This window comes from Girardinichthys multiradiatus, chromosome 13 (assembly GCF_021462225.1).
Source record: "Girardinichthys multiradiatus isolate DD_20200921_A chromosome 13, DD_fGirMul_XY1, whole genome shotgun sequence".
In the NCBI taxonomy this organism is placed as follows: domain Eukaryota; kingdom Metazoa; phylum Chordata; class Actinopteri; order Cyprinodontiformes; family Goodeidae; genus Girardinichthys; species Girardinichthys multiradiatus.
Window position 1 is genome coordinate 39,205,692 of NC_061806.1, and position 18,617 is coordinate 39,224,308.

The window sequence follows — 18,617 nt, forward strand, 5'->3', positions numbered from 1 at the left end:
TGTAAGTAAACAGAGATTTATGCTCAGTGGGCAGGAGTAACAATATTGATCTCTTTTAGCTTTACTGCTCTGCTTAAATGTTGCTTAGGAAAACATATTTTCAAAAGATAAAATCGAGGTGCATCTTCTCCAGAACCTGAATGCAGTTGTTGGCATCCAGCATCATTTCAGGCTTGGGTCTAATTTGTAACCCAGCTTTCATCAGTCGGAGATAATAGGATGTTATATTGATTTCATGTGAAAAGGTCATAGCTTTTTGCTTTTCATCAGCATCAAAGCCTCTTCTGGGTGATGAGGAAAACACCAAACATCTGGTTTACAACTCACTGCCCTGCTGTGAACTGCCTCTACTGTAGATCTTACTTTGACGTTCAGAACAGCTGCAGGGACAAGTCTCCCTCCTGATGCCGGTACCTCAGAACATAGAAGGGTTTGCATGACCTTCAAACCCTGTATCTCCTGCCTCCTCCTCCTATCCACGCCCTGTCAGGTTAGTAGACTGGTTACCACCAGGAGTCCTACAACGTGTGGTAGCATCACGGCTGAGGCTTAAGCACAGAAACATGTACCTAACTTTTCTCTCTGACACTTTTAATCTTAAAACCCTTAATTATGAGCCGATGCTGGAGTTATAATCCAGTCATTTAGTTTGGTTCTGTTATGATGAAAGAAGACCGGTTTTCTGATCAGAACATTGAGGACATTATGGAAAAATATACGGAGCAAATAGTTTTAGACCCCTTAAACGTTTACACATTGTGTCACAAACGTCTGTGTTTTGGTGGGATTTTGGGTCGTAGATCAATACAAAGTAATGCGAAATTGTGAAGCGGAAGGAAAATGATACATATTTCACAAATAAAATTCAAAAAGTGTGGTCCATGTTTGGATTAAGCCCTCCTAAACCAATGTTGAAGAATATTTATTGGAGCCATAGAACCACATTTCTTACAGACTTGAACAAAAGGTAGAAAATGACCTTAGTTGTCAGAGAGGGAAGGACATGTTCCCCCTGGCGGGTATGAGTTTAAATAAAAGGCTGGTAGAAAACGTCCCACTTTAAAACTGCGGATCAAGACCAGATTTGTGGAGTACCCGACTAATAGTTGACCTGTTTCCCACCTGAGCAGTGGATCCCAACAGCTTCCCCAGAGTTACAATTAGCCTCTCGGCTGCTTCTCTGTTTCTTTCTCCCTGTCTGCTCCTTGGTGTTCCTTGGTCTTCACGATGCGAGTTGTTCATCAATGTTCTCCAGCAAACCTCTGAGGCTGTCACAGCTGGATTTAGAAGATTAAACTACACACAGATGGTCTTCAATTAGTGACATCTGAAGGCAATTAGTCGCACTGGAGTTGATTTGGGGGTATCTTGGTAAAGCGAGCTGAATACAAATGCATGAAACACTTTTCTGGCGTTTCATTTTCCCTCCACTTCACAGATGTGAACTGCGTGGTATGGGTCTATCACAGAAAATCCCAATGAAGTACTTTTAAGTTTGTAACGTGACAAAATGCATAAAAACAGATGGATTCTCAATACTTTTGCAACAGATGAGTTTCACATGAAGTGTTGTTTGTAATGAACCAACTGTTCTGCACAAATAATTCAGGGTTCCTGCACATAACTTTCCAGAGGTCTAGATCCTTTAGGTTGATTTTAAAACAAAATACTGAGTTTCACCTTGAATTTATGGCAGGTATTCGTACAGTGGAAGGCAGGAAGAAAAGTAGGCGTGAATATACCAAAAAAAGAACAGAGTAGTTGAAGACGGTTGTATGTTTCAAACGATGGGGAAGAAAATGCAAATATTTTTCAATGCTTTTTGTAACAATTTAATGCAGAAGCAAACTATCTCTTTTAGGGAACGACTGATTGAAACTGACAATAGGCTCATAAAGCAATAAAGAGTCACAGCAAAATAGAAATCATCTGCATGTTTACTTTTATTTTATAAAATCTGGAAGTTGGCCACATAGTTTGTCTGCTGTGAATAGTATTAACCAGTACATATCCTCCTCTGGTAGAAGATGCTCTCATCTTCAGAGGCAGCCTTCCAGCAAACCCCCCACATGTTAGGAGCGACGCACGCGGTGCTGCTTCAAACCGCCTCATCCATATTAATCAACAAGGGCAACCTAAAGAGAAGCACAAACTGGAGCAGGCAGTGTGTATGAGGGGCTGCTGCTGCCTTATTACACCAGTGTCATCTGGGGGTTACAGATACAAACCAGAAGAAGTGGACCCAGGAGCTTTGAGCCACAAACAGAGAGGTAGTAATGGAAATGTTCTGTTTGGCAGCTGTTTTTCCACTGAGTGAGACGTTTTAAATTAAGTTGTACAAAACCAAAGTGAAAACATGTAGAATCAGTCAATACGATTACGGTGAGGAGTTTTAAAATGTGCCCGGATACATTCAGAGTGCAGACAAAAACAAGCAGGTCCGTCTAAGTAGGCTGCTTTAAAATACCGTGTAATAATATATATTATAACGTAGCACATTTGACTCTAAATCACTTAATCTGGTTAAACGTTTATTTCTGTAAAGCTCCGAGAAGTAAAAGCCACTGTGACGTATAAAATAGTTGATTTTTTCTGGTAAAAGTGCTTGATTAACAAAGTCATTTACAGCTACAGTATGGTGTTACAGAAGACTCAATCTGTTCTAAAGCTTCAACACTGATGATCAGTCAAACTAATACAAGTGCTAAATGTCGTCACTGTGGGAAGGAGGGAAATAAAGGCTTTAGCAAAGTGAAAAATAGAAATATTGTACTTTGACTAGTAACATTATAAAAGTGTTCCTCAGTCCTGAAGCTGTTCTGTTGGTTCTAACGGTGGACAACCCTTTGGCACCTCTCATATGTCGTCTGTCTCCACTGTCTATGAACCTGAAGGTCTGTGGAGGACAACGCTTCTTCGCTTTGAGTCCCGGCCTCAGCTTGGAGTCTGGAGTTTTTATTCACATGAGGCCCGTTGTTCCGATGTCAGGTCGACTTCCACAGCGGGTTGTTGTAGATCCAACCGTCTCCCTGCACAGAACAGAACCTACAATGGTTAAAACCAGACATTTTCATACTATATAAAAAGAACAAATGTATTTTTTTCCTCATTGTCTGACATTAAAACAGAAAACTCTTCATTTTAGTGTTTAGGTCTGTTAGGATTACCAACATTTATTTGGCTTGATAAATGTTGATTCAAATTTAGAAGTCTGCATACATTTCTCCAGCATCTGGTTAAATGACTTGGATCAAACATTATCTGCCTGGAGTAATGTGCTGTAATTTTGACGTGTTCCTCCTGACAGAACTGGTGTAACCGGGTCAGGGTTGTAGGCCACCTTGTTCATACAAACCTTTTTAGCGCTGGCCCCTCCAAAACTGACTTTAATGTCCGTAAGCCAGATAGTAAGAAGCTGGGTGGTATGCTGAGGGCCATTGTTGATTAGAACGACATTTGTGCCCATGGGATGTTACTTCAGTATTTTTGTAATGTTCTTTCCTCATCACGACAGTTATGTACAGTCCGTACTTTCAGCAAAACTCCCCCGACAACATGATGCTGCCGCCACCATACTTGACTGTTCTCAGGTTGCAAGCTTCCCCCTTTTTTGTACTTTTATTTTAGTTTCATCAGTTAAGTCTGCTCCTCCGCCATTTACATTCAAGCCTCTCCATCCCACAAATATGATCAAATTGGCAGACAACAACGATCTCAAACAGGAATGAGGTTGCCTCCAGAGATTAAGTGCATGGACTCTCTAAACATAAAAAAAAAAGGAAATCATTATTGCTGTCAGATGTCAGAGTAGCTCAGACCACTAGACGTTTTAAGTTCCTGGGGATTAACATCAGTGAATAACTTAAATGGTTGTAAACTCGGGCATATTTTAATAACAGTGTCTATCTGTCTGTCAAACTGCTGGAGTTCTGCTACCGAGCAGCGGTAGAAAGTGTTAACATACAGCATAACTGTCTGGTTTGGGAACTGCTGGAGAGCAGCTCTCCAGCAGGTGGTTAAAACTGCTCAGGATATCATAGGTCTTCCTCTACCTCCTCTGGAGCACATTTAACAGCCTCGATGCCACAATACGGCTCACAACATTGTGAAAGACCTTACAAACCCCTTCCACCATTTGTTTACTCTGCTACCCTCCAGCAGACGGTGAATGTCTCTAAAGACATGCACTGCCAGACTCAGGAACAGTTTTTACCCAACAACCACCACTGAACTCTCTCCCCCTCCTAAACTCATATAACCACAATCTCTGTGAGCTGAATGCAACAGTCAGATTTGTCGTAACCTTTTACCTGTTTTCAAACCTGCTCTCTTCCTGTTTCCTATTGATGAAGTGTGTATATGTGAGTAGGGAGGGGAAGTAAATGTATGCTGTTCTTTTGAAGAGACTCAGAAATTTTGTTGTATGTCATACATGCAGTGACAATAAAGCATTTTTGAATATTAGGCCATAATGACCATCACTACATCTGGAGGAAAACAGGGGAAGCTTGCAGGCCTAAGATCACCATCACATGTGTAAAGTACAGGGGTGGTAGCATCATGTGGTTTGTGTGTTTTGCTGCTGGAGAGACTGGTGCACTTCTCAAAACAGATGGTGTCATGAAGAAAGAACATTATGTGGAGAGGCTGAAGTTTGGGCACAAATGGGTCTTCCAAAGGAACAATGACCCTGGGAGTACAGTCCAATCAGTGGCCAAAGGACAACACAGTTAGTGTTTTGGAGTGGCTGATACAAAGTCCTTTTTTTTTTCCAGAGCTGAAAATGTCAGAGCAAGTCGTGTTACAAACATGACCCAGTTAAACAAGTTCTGTCAGGAGAAATCAGACAAAATTCCTTCAAACTGCAAGAATTGTTTGGAAGAAACAACATTTTAACCACATCATACTGTTTAAATTATGATTTTGGTAATGCTAAATTATAATCTAATTTAATATGATTTTATATGACATGGTACCAGCTGTATTCCACCAAGCTGACTAAAGTAAAAACTATTTTCATTTCAACACGGTGGATTCATGTTCCTTTAGCTTCAATTTGATTTTAACATCTTTGTTTTACTGACATGTGGATAAGTGTTTAAAATAAACGTTATCTACAGTCAGCGTTATCTGCAGCTAAACTTGTATGAATTAAATCCCAGTGGGGGTGGCCACCTCTATAAAAGCAGAAGTCATTTTCTTTCACTGTTGCCACATGCTTGGTAAAGGATTGTGGTAAAGTCCATCACTTGATGAGTGGGTGGGTTTTCTTAGATAATCTTGACCAATTGGATTCTAGGTGGCTGCTGGAGGACATAATGACCACTTTCACTCTCTCTGCTACATTCTCACACTACTCTCCAATTTTGCATTATTTGCTGTTATTTCAGCTTTTAACTTTGTTCTCTCTTTTCTCTTCCTAGAAGCTACACCTGACCTGGCTCTGTGTCTACCTGTGACACCTTTCTGGAGAGGGGAATCGTCCGAGCTTCTGCTGGCAACTTAATGTTCACCTTCTACCAATGATCCACATAGCCCTGTCTTTTAGTGTTTAACCCTTTCTCTCTCCTAGACATGGCTACTGACTGAGCTTCTACTGTGACTAACTCTATGTGCTCTCTTTCAGACTCTAACCTTGAAAACTGGCTCAGAGTTTATCTGTTCTTTCTTTCTAGGTGAAATGACTAAAGGAACTACATCCATTAACATTTACTTTTCCTTCCCATAGAAAGTACTCCTGGATCAGTGCTTCTTTGTTCTCTTTGTGTCTCTGTTCTCTCAAACCCCCAGTCGGTCGTGGCAGATGGCTGCTCACACTGAGCCTGGTTCTGGTTCTGCTGGAGGTTTCTTCCTGTTAAAAGGGAGTTTTTCCTCTCCACTGTCGCTACATGCATGCTCAGTATGAGGGATTGCTGCAAAGTCAACACCAGTGACTGTCCACTGTCTCTACATGCTCATCCAGGAGGAGTGAATGCTGCAAGTCACTGACTGGATGCAATCTGCTGGGTTTCCTTAGATAGAAAAACTTTTTATCTAATTTGAATAAATAACTGAAGCTGACTGCACCGTTCAATGGTTAGGATTAATTGAAATGTATGAACCTGACTTGAAATCCGTATGATTCGCTTGAGTTGACTTTGTGAAGTGTCTTGAGACGACATGTGTTGTGAATTGGCGCTATATAAATAACTGAATTACAGTGCATAACTGGATGTTAATTTATTCTGTTGAAGTGCTATGAATTGAGGCAATAAGAAAAAGATTTTTGCCCCTGAAAACTTTCTTCAAACTAAACAAGTTTACAATGCCTCTTCCTGTGAAGAACATACTGACAAAAAAACTAAACTGGCCTTTTAAGCACTAAGGGCCCACCCAAACTCGAGGTGTCACTCAGATATCTGTACCTCTTTAGTAAAGTATTTTGGTTTCCAGGGCTTGTTATCCACGGCTCTCTTCCTCTCCTCCACCCTCTGACTCTCCTCCAGCCTATGTTTGTGTTCAGTGGCTTCGTCCATGTTCCCTTCTTTCAGAGACTTGGTGACATGCTGCCATAACCGCCTGCACACCAAAGGACAAGGAAAAGGACAAGGTTATGAACTCTGAACCAAGTGTAACCCACGATTTAGTTCAGTAACAAACATTAATGGGGACATATCATGCATTTAAATTCTCCCTTTTCACCCTTAAATCATCCAGTGGTGGTGTATATAAAGTGGAACTGCAATGATCTGGTCTGAACTCATGTTATTGTAGCTCCACAGGCTCCTCTTTTACCTGTTCTGAGGTGCGTCTGAGACTAACTTGTTTTGGCACTGTCTCTTTAAATGCTACTGAGGCACTCACACCCCGCCCAATTCCAGGTCAAATAGCGCTGTACTTTAACCCATTTGTCCAATTTTGTAGTTTAACAATTAAACAAGACAAAAACAATGCTAAACTGTTTATGTAATAGTCTTATTCAAAACATGCAGCACGGTTCTGTCCTCGAGGAGCTAAAAGCAGCACAGCGCCAACATCAGCAGAAGGCACGACGCTACTGCTTTCCAAACAATGGCCAGGATGTCATATTAACAATAAATTCATGTCTAAAATAAAGTGTGTTGTCATTTCATCGTTACTTGCAGCTTCCTGCTTTGCTGCGTCCGTCACTTCCATGAACAGAAGGAACCCCTTAGTCAGATGAAGTCTTTCGGCAAATCCTTCTTGATACTGGAGGAGGTTGCTGAAGGAACTCATCCTTGAAGTGGCGAAATAGGAATTTCCCCACTGATGTGGGAACATTTCGTGAAAAATAAAATATAACCAGGCACTTTGAAGCGGTTCTGATGCTGGGGGACGGTTTAATGAATTTTGTGGGTTGATACACCCAATAACCAAACCCAAGTCATCTTTCAGCATTGGCATCCTGGAGCTTGGACGACAAAATCGTAGAAATAAATAGGGCAGATATGCGAAATTGATCAGCCGAAAGTCCATGACCTTGTTTAACTGTTAAGCAGCAAATACTTTGACGTAACCGTTGGAAAAACATAACAGATGATAGAGAGAAAACTGAACGGACTGAAAAATACGACCCAAATAGAATATAAAGAAATCTACACAGCACCTGGAGAGACTAAATAAAACTTCCCTGCACTCCTACAGACTCCAAGTACACAACAAATGTATTTAAGGGGTAAAAATGTGGATTTTGCATAATATGTTCCGTTTAAAGCTGAACTTCAGAAGACCATATCTCCATTACACTTTTTTTTAGTCTGAGCCAGCATGGTGAGAACTTTTACTGTAACTAAACAGAGTCTAATAAAAGGTTTCTTTCTCTCCCTGCTCATCTAGTGTCATTGAGATGCAACATGATTACTTTGTGTTTCATTGATGTGAATTCTCTTTGTGACCATGACCTCTGTGATTTATAGTAGAGGTATTAATATTACATTTTGTCATGTTACAACCGCAAACTTCAATCTAGTAAAAATAAAATCTTAAAATGTGGCATGCATGTGTTTTTAGTACCCCTTAATAAGTGCCTCCAACTGCTTTCAAAGGTGATGGTAAATGGTGTGCATTTTTGTCTCGATCAATCAAAGTTCTGTGAAAGCCTCGGATGGATTTTAGAAAACAGAACATACAGCATCATGAAGACCAAGGAACACGGCTGAAACTGAAAGAGTATGTTACAACTGCATATCTACCAAGACCACTCTGGAGGAGCTGCAGAGATTCACCGCTCAGGTGCGACAATCTGTCAATGCAGCAACTATTGGAATTTATAGAAGATGGTAAGAAGAAAGCCATAAGCCATGTAGGCATAGAGAAAGTAAGCGTTTGGATGAAAGAGCTTTGGTCACATGAGACCACCATAAACTATTCAAACCACAGGTAAAATTAAGTGTTCAGGGGTGTGTACACATCACATCACCCTGAGAGCACCATTCCAATTGTGAAACAAAGTGGTGGAAGCATCATGCTGATTTCTTCTGCTTGGGAAGATGAATTTAGTTAAATACGGGACAATCCAGGGACAAAGAATGGCAGAGGTTCACCTTCCAGCAGGACAACATAAACATACAGCCAGAGCTACAACCGAATGGTTTTAATCAAATCATATTCATCTATTAGGTTTGAACTTTGATTGGTCCATTCTAAGTACAATGGAGAATCTGTGGCAAGACTTGAAAATCTGATTGACCTGAAGAACTGGCAAAAATGTCAGTCTCTACATGTATAGAGACCTAGCCCAAAGTACTTGTATCTAAGTTAAGTGAAAGCTGGTTCTCTGTGTTGACTCAGGAAGGCTTAATACAAAATGGACGCCACACTTCTTTCTTTTTGCCTCCACTTGATAATTGAGCTACTTTGAGTTGGTTTATCCCACACAATCCTAAAAAAAAAATACATTCAAGGTTGTAAAATGACGAATTAAATTAATACTTTTTAATTATATGTCATCTCAACCTACTGATGGTTTGTTTTTACCTGGACTCCATCCTGCCCTGCCGCTCCACAGGTCGCAGCCTCTTCCTGATGACGGGAAGTTTGGACGTATCGATCACTTTGGTTTCCCCGCTGCTGTAGGTGAACTCCAGCGTGCCGTTCCACTCGCCCTGCGCTTTGCACACGATGGTGTTGGTCAGGTTGTGTTTCACCTCTGCTGTCACCCTGTAGGTTAAAGTAAAGAAGATCCGTCAGTGAAAATAATTTTTAACACTTCTTCAATGTACCATTAAGTTTCAGAAAACAAACTTTATGTACAGAAATGACCAGAAGCAATCATTTGTTAGGATGTTCTCCTTTGCATGTTTTTTTTTTTTATCGTTTTGTGATCAACTCTGACCTATAACCATTCAAAAACCTCATAAATTCTAATAGTAATGTTAATGTTGATAGGGTCCAAAAGCAAAGAACCACATATGAATCACTGTTGAACCCTGATATTTACATACACTGTAAAAAAACGAGTTGGCCATTTTTTATCTGCAGTCCCCAAACAGCTCAATACCAAAACTTTGCTAAGTGCCAGAATAATGAGTTTACAGACATTTTCATAGTAAAATTTTCATTTCACATTTTGGGAGCAACACAGTTTGCTGGGATTTTGGCCCATTCCTCCTGACAGAACTGGGTCGGGTTGGTGGGCCTCCTTGCTCACACTCCTTTTTGGCTCTTTGGGACTGAGATCCGTGTTTTGTGATTGCTGCACAAAAACGATGACTCTGTTACATTTAAGCCACCTTGTATCTCATTTGTTTGCTTTGGATCCCCAAAGACCGAGACCCCCTCAAAAAGTGGGTCTCGGTCCGGTTGTTTGGTTCGGACCAGCGTTTGTTTGAGTGTATTCACACCTGCACAAAACGTCCGGACCAACATGAGGAACAAACTCTGGTTCGTTTAAAGTGGACCAAAAGTGGCAGCTGTGAATGCACCCTTTTATATTTTACAGGTCCTTCTCAAAATATTAGCATATTGTGATTAAGTTCATTATTTTCCATAATGTCATGATGAAAATTTAACATTCATATATTTTAGATTCTTTGCACACTAACTGAAATATTTCAGGTCTTTTATTGTCTTAATACGGATGATTTTGGCATACAGCTCATGAAAACCCAAAATTCCTATCTCACAAAATTAGCATATTTCATCCGACCAATAAAAGAAAAGTGTTTTTAATACAAAAAACGTCAACCTTCAAATAATCATGTACAGTTATGCCCTCAATACTTGGTCGGGAATCCTTTTGCAGAAATGACTGCTTCAATGCGGCGTGGCATGGAGGCAATCAGCCTGTGGCACTGCTGAGGTCTTATGGAGGCCCAGGATGCTTCGATAGCGGCCTTTAGCTCATCCAGAGTGTTGGGTCTTGAGTCTCTCAACGTTCTCTTCACAATATCCCACAGATTCTCTATGGGGTTCAGGTCAGGAGAGTTGGCAGGCCAATTGAGCACAGTGATACCATGGTCAGTAAACCATTTACCAGTGGTTTTGGCACTGTGAGCAGGTGCCAGGTCGTGCTGAAAAATGAAATCTTCATCTCCATAAAGCTTTTCAGCAGATGGAAGCATGAAGTGCTCCAAAATCTCCTGATAGCTAGCTGCATTGACCCTGCCCTTGATAAAACACAGTGGACCAACACCAGCAGCTGACACGGCACCCCAGACCATCACTGACTGTGGGTACTTGACACTGGACTTCTGGCATTTTGGCATTTCCTTCTCCCCAGTCTTCCTCCAGACTCTGGCACCTTGATTTCCGAATGACATGCAGAATTTGCTTTCATCTGAAAAAAGTACTTTGGACCACTGAGCAACAGTCCAGTGCTGCTTCTCTGTAGCCCAGGTGTGGGGAATGCGGCACCTGTAGCCCATTTCCTGCACACGCCTGTGCACGGTGGCTCTGGATGTTTCTACTCCAGACTCAGTCCACTGCTTCCGCAGGTCCCCCAAGGTCTGGAATCGGCCCTTCTCCACAATCTTCCTCAGGGTCCGGTCACCTCTTCTCGTTGTGCAGCGTTTTCTGCCACACTTTTTCCTTCCCACAGACTTCCCACTGAGGTGCCTTGATACAGCACTCTGGGAACAGCCTATTCGTTCAGAAATTTCTTTCTGTGTCTTACCCTCTTGCTTGAGGGTGTCAATAGTGGCCTTCTGGACAGCAGTCAGGTCGGCAGTCTTACCCATGATTGGGGTTTTGAGTGATGAACCAGGCTGGGAGTTTTAAAGGCCTCAGGAATCTTTTGCAGGTGTTTAGAGTTAACTCGTTGATTCAGATGATTAGGTTCATAGCTCGTTTAGAGACCCTTTTAATGATATGCTAATTTTGTGAGATAGGAATTTTGGGTTTTCATGAGCTGTATGCCAAAATCATCCGTATTAAGACAATAAAATACCTGAAATATTCCAGTTAGTGTGCAATGAATCTAAAATATATGAATGTTACGTTTTCATCATGACATTATGGAAAATAATGAACTTTATCACAATATGCTAATATTTTGAGAAAGACCTGTATATTTTTCTTTTTATATTGCTTGTGGAGTAATGGCTTCTTCCTCACTGAGTGGCCTTTCAGCCCATGTTGGTTTGTTCCACTGTTGATAATGACTCTTTCTTACTAGCTTCAGATCTTCACAAGGTCTTTTGCGTTGGTTCTGGTGTCAATTCACACATTTCACACCCCTCTGGGTCACAGAACCTGTCTCATTCCATGGCTGGACATCCTGATGATAACATCATATGATTATTTAAATAGAGGAACATGGGACCTTCAGGCATCTGGACACAAACTCAATTGTTATGAATTTACCTATTAGAAGCTACAAAGCCAAGACTCCAAAATTGTTTAAAGGTATTGCAATCTTGGTCCATTATTAATTGTAGTCATATATTCTAGCATTTAACAATTAGAAATTAATTTGGTAATCCTAACTGACCTAAAACAGAAAATGTCAAGTCTGATTTAATGTCAGGGAGGCCTATTAAATACAATAAATATCTGGTTTCCAGTGTGTGTAATGAACTGGTTTCACAACTCAGTGTTATTTTTTTTAAGAGTTAGAATATTTCTGAGAAAGTAAATCGTATTAAAACACGTGTTAGATGTTTCTAATGAATTTCAATTTAATTGTGCGAACATACGCCTGTTCTGAAAGCTCTTGAGAGAAAAATAACATTTTATTGTGCCAAGTTAAAGTAAAACCAGAATAATAGAGAATCAGCAGTGGAAAATAAACTCTATTCATGCTGCTGCTGTCAGTCTACAACCTCTATTACGAGGTAGAGGGCATAAATTAAAAAGTCAGACAGCCTAACAAAGGAATAATCTTCCTCAGCATGTGGAGCTTTTATGAATGAAGAGTCAGAGATAAGAAGCAGCCTGGAGTCTTTTCTCACAGTGAGATGGATGTATAAAAGCTGTCAGAGTCTATTAAAAAAGGCTCACCTGTGCACCTTCCCACCATAGAAAGGCTTTGTATGAAAGGTCACCGTGGCTGAGTAGCCGCTCTTAATGCAGTTGATGGAGACTTTGCCTCCCAGCTCCACCCAGGGGACGGTGAGGATGGAGCGGGCGTAGGCGCAGGGCAGAGTGAAGATGTACTCCTCATCGTGCTCCAGGAGACACAGGACTCCTGGGAGGAAGAGGAGTGGAGGTGAGATGTATGTGCATGTAAGCACCTAGATTCATTAGGCGACCCGTGAGAGGAAACAGTTTTTGTAAAAGTGACGAGGAATAACTTTTTCAATCTACAAATCTTTCATTTCTCTCAATTATTAAATACATAATTAGTCATCTACTATTGAATACTTATGCAATACGTTTGTGTCACCACTTTACATTGTGGAACAAGCTGGGCTACACAGAAAATAAAGCATGTTTAATGATCTCACATAACATGTATAATTAGCATTATGATACCCACCGTAAAACCTAATTCTTCTACAACTTGTTCACATTTTGTCGCCACAGACTTTAAGGCGCTCTATAGAGATTTTATGTTCACAAGGGAAAGTTAAATTGCTTTTACAATTTAGCAACAAAAAAAATTTGAAAAGTGTGGCATAAACTTGTAATGTTTTCCCCAAGAGTCTGAAACCACAAAATAAAATTAAATATGGCCTATTCACCAAATATAGTCCACCTGTGTGTCATTTAATCTCATGATAAATCCAGCTGCTCTGTGAAGACCTCAGAGGTTTGTTGGACAACAATAATGAACAAACAGCATCATAAGGACCAAGAACACCAGGGGCCTGTTTCAGAAAGCAGGGCTAGCAAGCTCAGAGTAGAAAGCAGATACTCTGAGTAGACCTACTCAGCTCTGTGATACTCAGGGTTTTCCATTTCAGAAGAGGTGGCAACACCTGAGTTAGTCAAGTCAACCCTGAGTTAAGCATGAGAGAGATCATATGAAAAGCCCTCATCAGGCAGATAACACGATTCACCATGGCAACGGGAGGAAATAAGAAGCGCTCAAAGAGCTCATTTCTCACTAATTGATTTAGGAATCTTAATGACGGCACACAGAGAATATCAAAACATATTTAACAAAACAAAGCATACCTTTGCTGCTGCAAAAATAGCAAGAGTTAGCGTTGGAGAGACCAAGTCAATGCGTGAGTTTGATTTGGTGGAGAAGTAAAACTGAATCCTCAACACTATGCTTATTTTAATGGCCAAAAAATTGTGTGTGTGTACAATAAATGTGTGTCTAGATGCAACCCAGCAGGCACAAAAAAGGATGTGGCAGCAAAATAATATGAAATATAAAAATCCGGTTAAATCAGGTAAGGTCCAGTTATAAGCTTGGTATGTTTAACCTTTCCCAACTGAATTACACAGCATTTACTGGATATATTCAACATATGCAATAAATGATGGTTCCAAGATGACAACATGAAAAAGAGTAGACTTGCAACTGAAATTGAGATATTTTTCTGTCCCTAAAGATCCCTGTGAAACAGCTGCACAAGGTGTGCTTACAAGAAAACAGAGAAACGTGTTGACAAGTTGTAATACAACTGCAGGAGCATCAGTTGATGTGAGTGAGGCGCCCAAATTTAACTGAGGTGGATGATTTCAATTGTTTGAACAAAATATCAATAACTACAGGATTTTCACTTGCAGGCACTAAAGAAAACTTAATGAAAGAAAATGACTTGTCTTTAGTTTGGGAAGTGATTTGTTAATCAGAAATGATTACAAATATGACATCTCTCTACCTACCAGGACATGGCCGTCCACCTTAACTGACAGGTCAGGCAAGGGGAGCATTAACCACAGATGCAACCAATAGGCCAGTGGTAGCTCTGGAGGAGCTGTAGCAACCTACAGCTTAGGTTGGAGAATTTGTTGACACAACAGTTAGTTGTGTACTCCACAATCTGGCCTTTATGGAAGAGTGAAATACGAAGTCCCAGTCCATGAGTTTGCAACATGCAATCTGTTTAAAACTACTGTGAGATATGGCGTTGGCAGCATTATGCTGGGGATGCATTTCTTCAGCAATGACCGAGAAGCTGGATGGAGGTAAATACAGGACAATCCTGGATGAAAACCTCTTGGAGTCTGCAAACGACTGGAGGATCACCTTCATGCCAGAGAATGACCCCAAACAGTCTGGGCTACAGTGAAATAATTTGGATCCGAGCATAGAATGGGCTAGTCCAAGTCCAGACCTAAATTCAACTGAGAATATGTGGCCAAAATTAATGTTCACAGACCCTCTCCATCCAATATGACTGAGCTTGAGCTCACATAGCAGTTTTTCATTATTTAGTGTTGGTTTGTCACCAATAATCTCAAATATATTGAAGTTTATGGAGGCAATTTAGATAATATTTGGACATGTTAAGGGGTATAAATCCAGGAGACACTGTACTACAGGAGCAACTTTATGTCCAAAAAAAGCTCAACTAGTTTAGTTCTGTAATAATCTTCTCACCCAGGCTGTCTCAAGGGTTTTCAATAGAAAAGGCCATGATCCAACCCCTCAACACATGTGACTTGAGCATCATGGAGATATCGTGCAATAAACAAGCTTTCTATGCTTTCTGAATAGTTTTCTGTTCTTGCATGCTTACAGGAGACCACTTGTGAGGCTGTATTTTGCTGCAGGAGGGGAAATCTGCGTGTGGTGCCACTGTGAGAAGGAAACAACAGAGGGGATTTGTTAGAGATATACTTTTCAGTGTTAACAACAGCCTGAAGCTGTGGGATTATAAATACACAAGAAAGGCTTCTGTAGATGAAGTGTCTGAATTAATTTTGTACCTGGTCATTTTCAGAGAAATGAAATGCGGGAAGAGGAATGTTTTTTGCTTAAATCTAAATTATGCGTCACTTAAACTTAAAATTAGGCCCTTTAACAGGCTGAAATTCGTTTTTTTTTTACATGACTAGCAGATACCGTTCATCTGCTGAGAATAGATTTTTTCCAATATTTTTCTTCTGTCCACCCCTTATCCCCTTAATCTTTCAAGCACCAGCCATGGTCAGGTACAAGGACTGGATGGGAAAGGAGAAAGCGGCAGAGTTTCAGGAGCCCTTCTGATTTCCAGATACAGTACTTTTCTGCTTTGCTTCTGAATTTAACTGGGTCTCAACTCTTAAAGTCTTGTTCTGGCCTTAATATTAGCCAGTTCTGGTTTTATTTGAAAAAATTCCCCTGAAAACATCCATGTTGCCTTCTTTTTAATCTAGTCATGTTACAATTTTTTTATTAAAATAAATTTAATGTAAAAGTTTTGTTTTCCTGGAATCAGAAACTCATTTTTGATCCGGTTTGTTAAACCACGTTCTTACTGATCTTTTAGGCTCATATATGTTTCTAAACTCAAAGTGATGATGTTTCTACACAAAACACAAAGCTTAAAGAACCTAATTAATTTAGATCTTCTAACAGCCTCTCACAAAAACAATGTTCTGGTTGCTATAAGCAGTAATGAAGGATGCTGCATCTCCACGTCCTGTGTCACCTCCTGCTCTGAACATTTGGTTTTCCGTTTGTCTCTGTAACTTTTAGATCCTTGCACCTCATCTGGTGTACATAGTTTACAAGATCTGGACTGAAAATGAGTGGAAAGGCTGTGAGACTCCAAATAAAACCCTTTATTTGCCCTAATAATCACCATCTTGGGCTAAAAGTTCAATACTCTATACTCAGTCCATGAGTGGCATCGAGTGGTTAAATAAATATAAGCTGAAACATTCAGAAGAAAGGTCAGGGGTTACCAAGTCTAGTCCTCGAGAGCTAAAGTCCTGCAACTTTTAGATGCATCCCTTCTCCAACGCGCCTTAACCAAGTGAATGTGTGTTGGAGAAGGGATGTGTCCAAACGTTGCAGGAAAATGGGTCTCAAGGACTGGGCCCATGGAGATAGGGCCCACTCCCTTGTGTCACCCACAAATATTCATGGGTGCAGACAGAACATAGTGTGAGATAAAGTAGCATTATTATTGGGTCATTACTTTAACATCTGAGTGGCATTTAGGTAAATTTAGAAGAGTTTCTTAATATGCCCAACAGAAACATCTGTGGCAGTTTGGCCTAGCTGGAGATTAATTTATGAATGCTACAGTATCAAATATGTAGAAAATGGATTCTGGAAGCATTATTTTACTTACACACCATTATATCCCAATAGGGAGAGGAAGAAGGCAGATAACCGAGTTTACTGATCAGTGAGGAAGCCACTGTTATAACGCCAAACGTTCATACAGTTTTTAAATGAAACTCCTATTTTTATGCCTATATAATTCATGTTTTCATAAGAAGCACAGATAAGCATGTAAAGACAAACGATGGATAGAAGGATTTTGTTTTTTAAATAAAGGCTGTTTACAGTTTAAAGGTTTATTTTAAACAATGTAAATAATCTGCTAAGTGATACAGTGAGCATCCCATCAATGTTTGCTGAAGAAAAGACTCCCACAGCATGATGCTGCCACCACCAGGCTTTACTGTTGAAAGAACAGGGTTCTACACATAGTTTTAAAATGTGGACTAAAAAAGTAACATTTTGGTCTCAAATGACCAGAGCGCCTTCTTCCACATGTCTGCTGAGTCTCCTACATGTCCTGTAACTAACACTTAACAGGGCTTCTTATGGCTTTCTGTCAACAGTGGCTTTTTTAACCACTCTTCCACAAAGGTCAGATTTGTTGGCTGCAAAAGTAATTGTCCTGTCAATAGATTCTCCCACCTAGGCTAGGAATCTCGGCAGCTCCTCCAGAGTTAACAGACTCTTGGCTGGTTCTCTGGTTATTGCTCTTCTTTTCTGACCCATGATGGATTAAACAGTGCTCCATGCGATGTTTAAAGCTTTGAATATTGTTTTAAAACCTAACCCTGCGTTAAACCTCTCCACAACTTTCCTAACCTGTTCCTTGTTCTTCCTGATGCTGTTTGTCCATTAATATTCTTTAACAAACCACTAATGCCTTCACAGAACAGCTGGATTTATACTTGGAATGAATTACATAAAGCTGGACTCAAATTAATGATTAGTTGACCTCTGAAGCAACTGCTTGCAACAGTTGATCAGAAGGAAGGGTGCCTAAATATCACACTGGCACACTTTTTTGATTTTTATTTGTAAAAAATTAAAAAAGATATAATTTTCCTTCCACTTACTAATTATGCACTAGTTTGTTTTGGCCTATCACATAATATCCCAAGTTGCAACTTCAAAGTATTTTATACTTAGACGTATCTCTAGTATTATTACTATTATTCATATTTATTTTATTTTTCTTTAAATTTACGTCACAAAATCCTCCAGATTTTTCCTTCATTACTTCAGGTCTCTATATTTTCTTATAGGGAAACTGCAGGTGTGAGAAGCTCGGTATTCTCACTTACAGTCAATCAGCACACTGAATGTTAACAATATTCTTCTAAACATTTTTAGTTTGATACCAGAATAAAAAATGGTGATGGCAAAATACTCCACAACTCTTTCAGTTTTTATTTAATGCGGAAGACACACATTTTGGCCAACGTACCAAACAATCTTGGGTTTCAACCTTCTTCCATCAGTTAGCACGCTGACGATGGGTCATGAATGGTTCTTCCGGCTTAACAATAACTCAACGTGCACATAAAGGCAACAGAAAACACTAAAGAAGAATCACATGAAAGTCATGGAGTGGTCCAACTGGACCTCAGTCCTTCAGATATCTGTGAAGGGAACTGGAACTTGTTGTCAACCTGAAGGATCTTAGTTTCTGTAAAAGAGGAGTGGACCAAAATCCCACCTAAGATGTGTGCAAACCTGGTGTTCAGCTACAGAAAGCTTCTTGCTGCTGTGCTTGTCAATAATGGTATTTTACACCAAGCTCTAAGTCATCTATTATTGGCAAATCAAATACCCTTTTCACTCAATAACATGCAGATCAATTTTGGACTCTAATGCAATGTGTTTTCTGGATTTGTAGTTAATATTTTGTCTTCCCACACCAAAAACAAAATACCATAAAATGTAATGTTTGGAGAATTACTGTTAAGAATAGGAATTGGGTATTCTTATTAAACTGACCTAAACGTTCCAACATTAACTGCTCTTTCATAAACTGCCAGTAAATTTCCGACCAAATAAATAAGCATTAGGATTAGACAAATGG

At 40.0% G+C, this 18,617-nt stretch overlaps 1 protein-coding gene across 1 annotated transcript in view; it reads right to left on the bottom strand.

Annotated features, from left to right (window-relative positions):
• Positions 1 to 1,925: 1,925 nt before the first annotated feature.
• LOC124879942 (oxysterol-binding protein-related protein 10) overlaps positions 1,926 to 18,617 on the bottom strand; it is a 140,692-nt gene continuing 124,000 nt past the window's right edge. Inside the window, exons 10-13 of the mRNA XM_047384804.1 lie at positions 12,439 to 12,625; positions 8,977 to 9,159; positions 6,405 to 6,558; positions 1,926 to 3,029 (exon numbers count right to left, since the gene is read on the bottom strand). Coding sequence (XP_047240760.1) covers positions 2,985 to 3,029; positions 6,405 to 6,558; positions 8,977 to 9,159; positions 12,439 to 12,625 — 569 coding nt within the window. The 3' untranslated portion in view covers positions 1,926 to 2,984. The remainder of the gene's footprint in view (positions 3,030 to 6,404; positions 6,559 to 8,976; positions 9,160 to 12,438; positions 12,626 to 18,617) is intronic.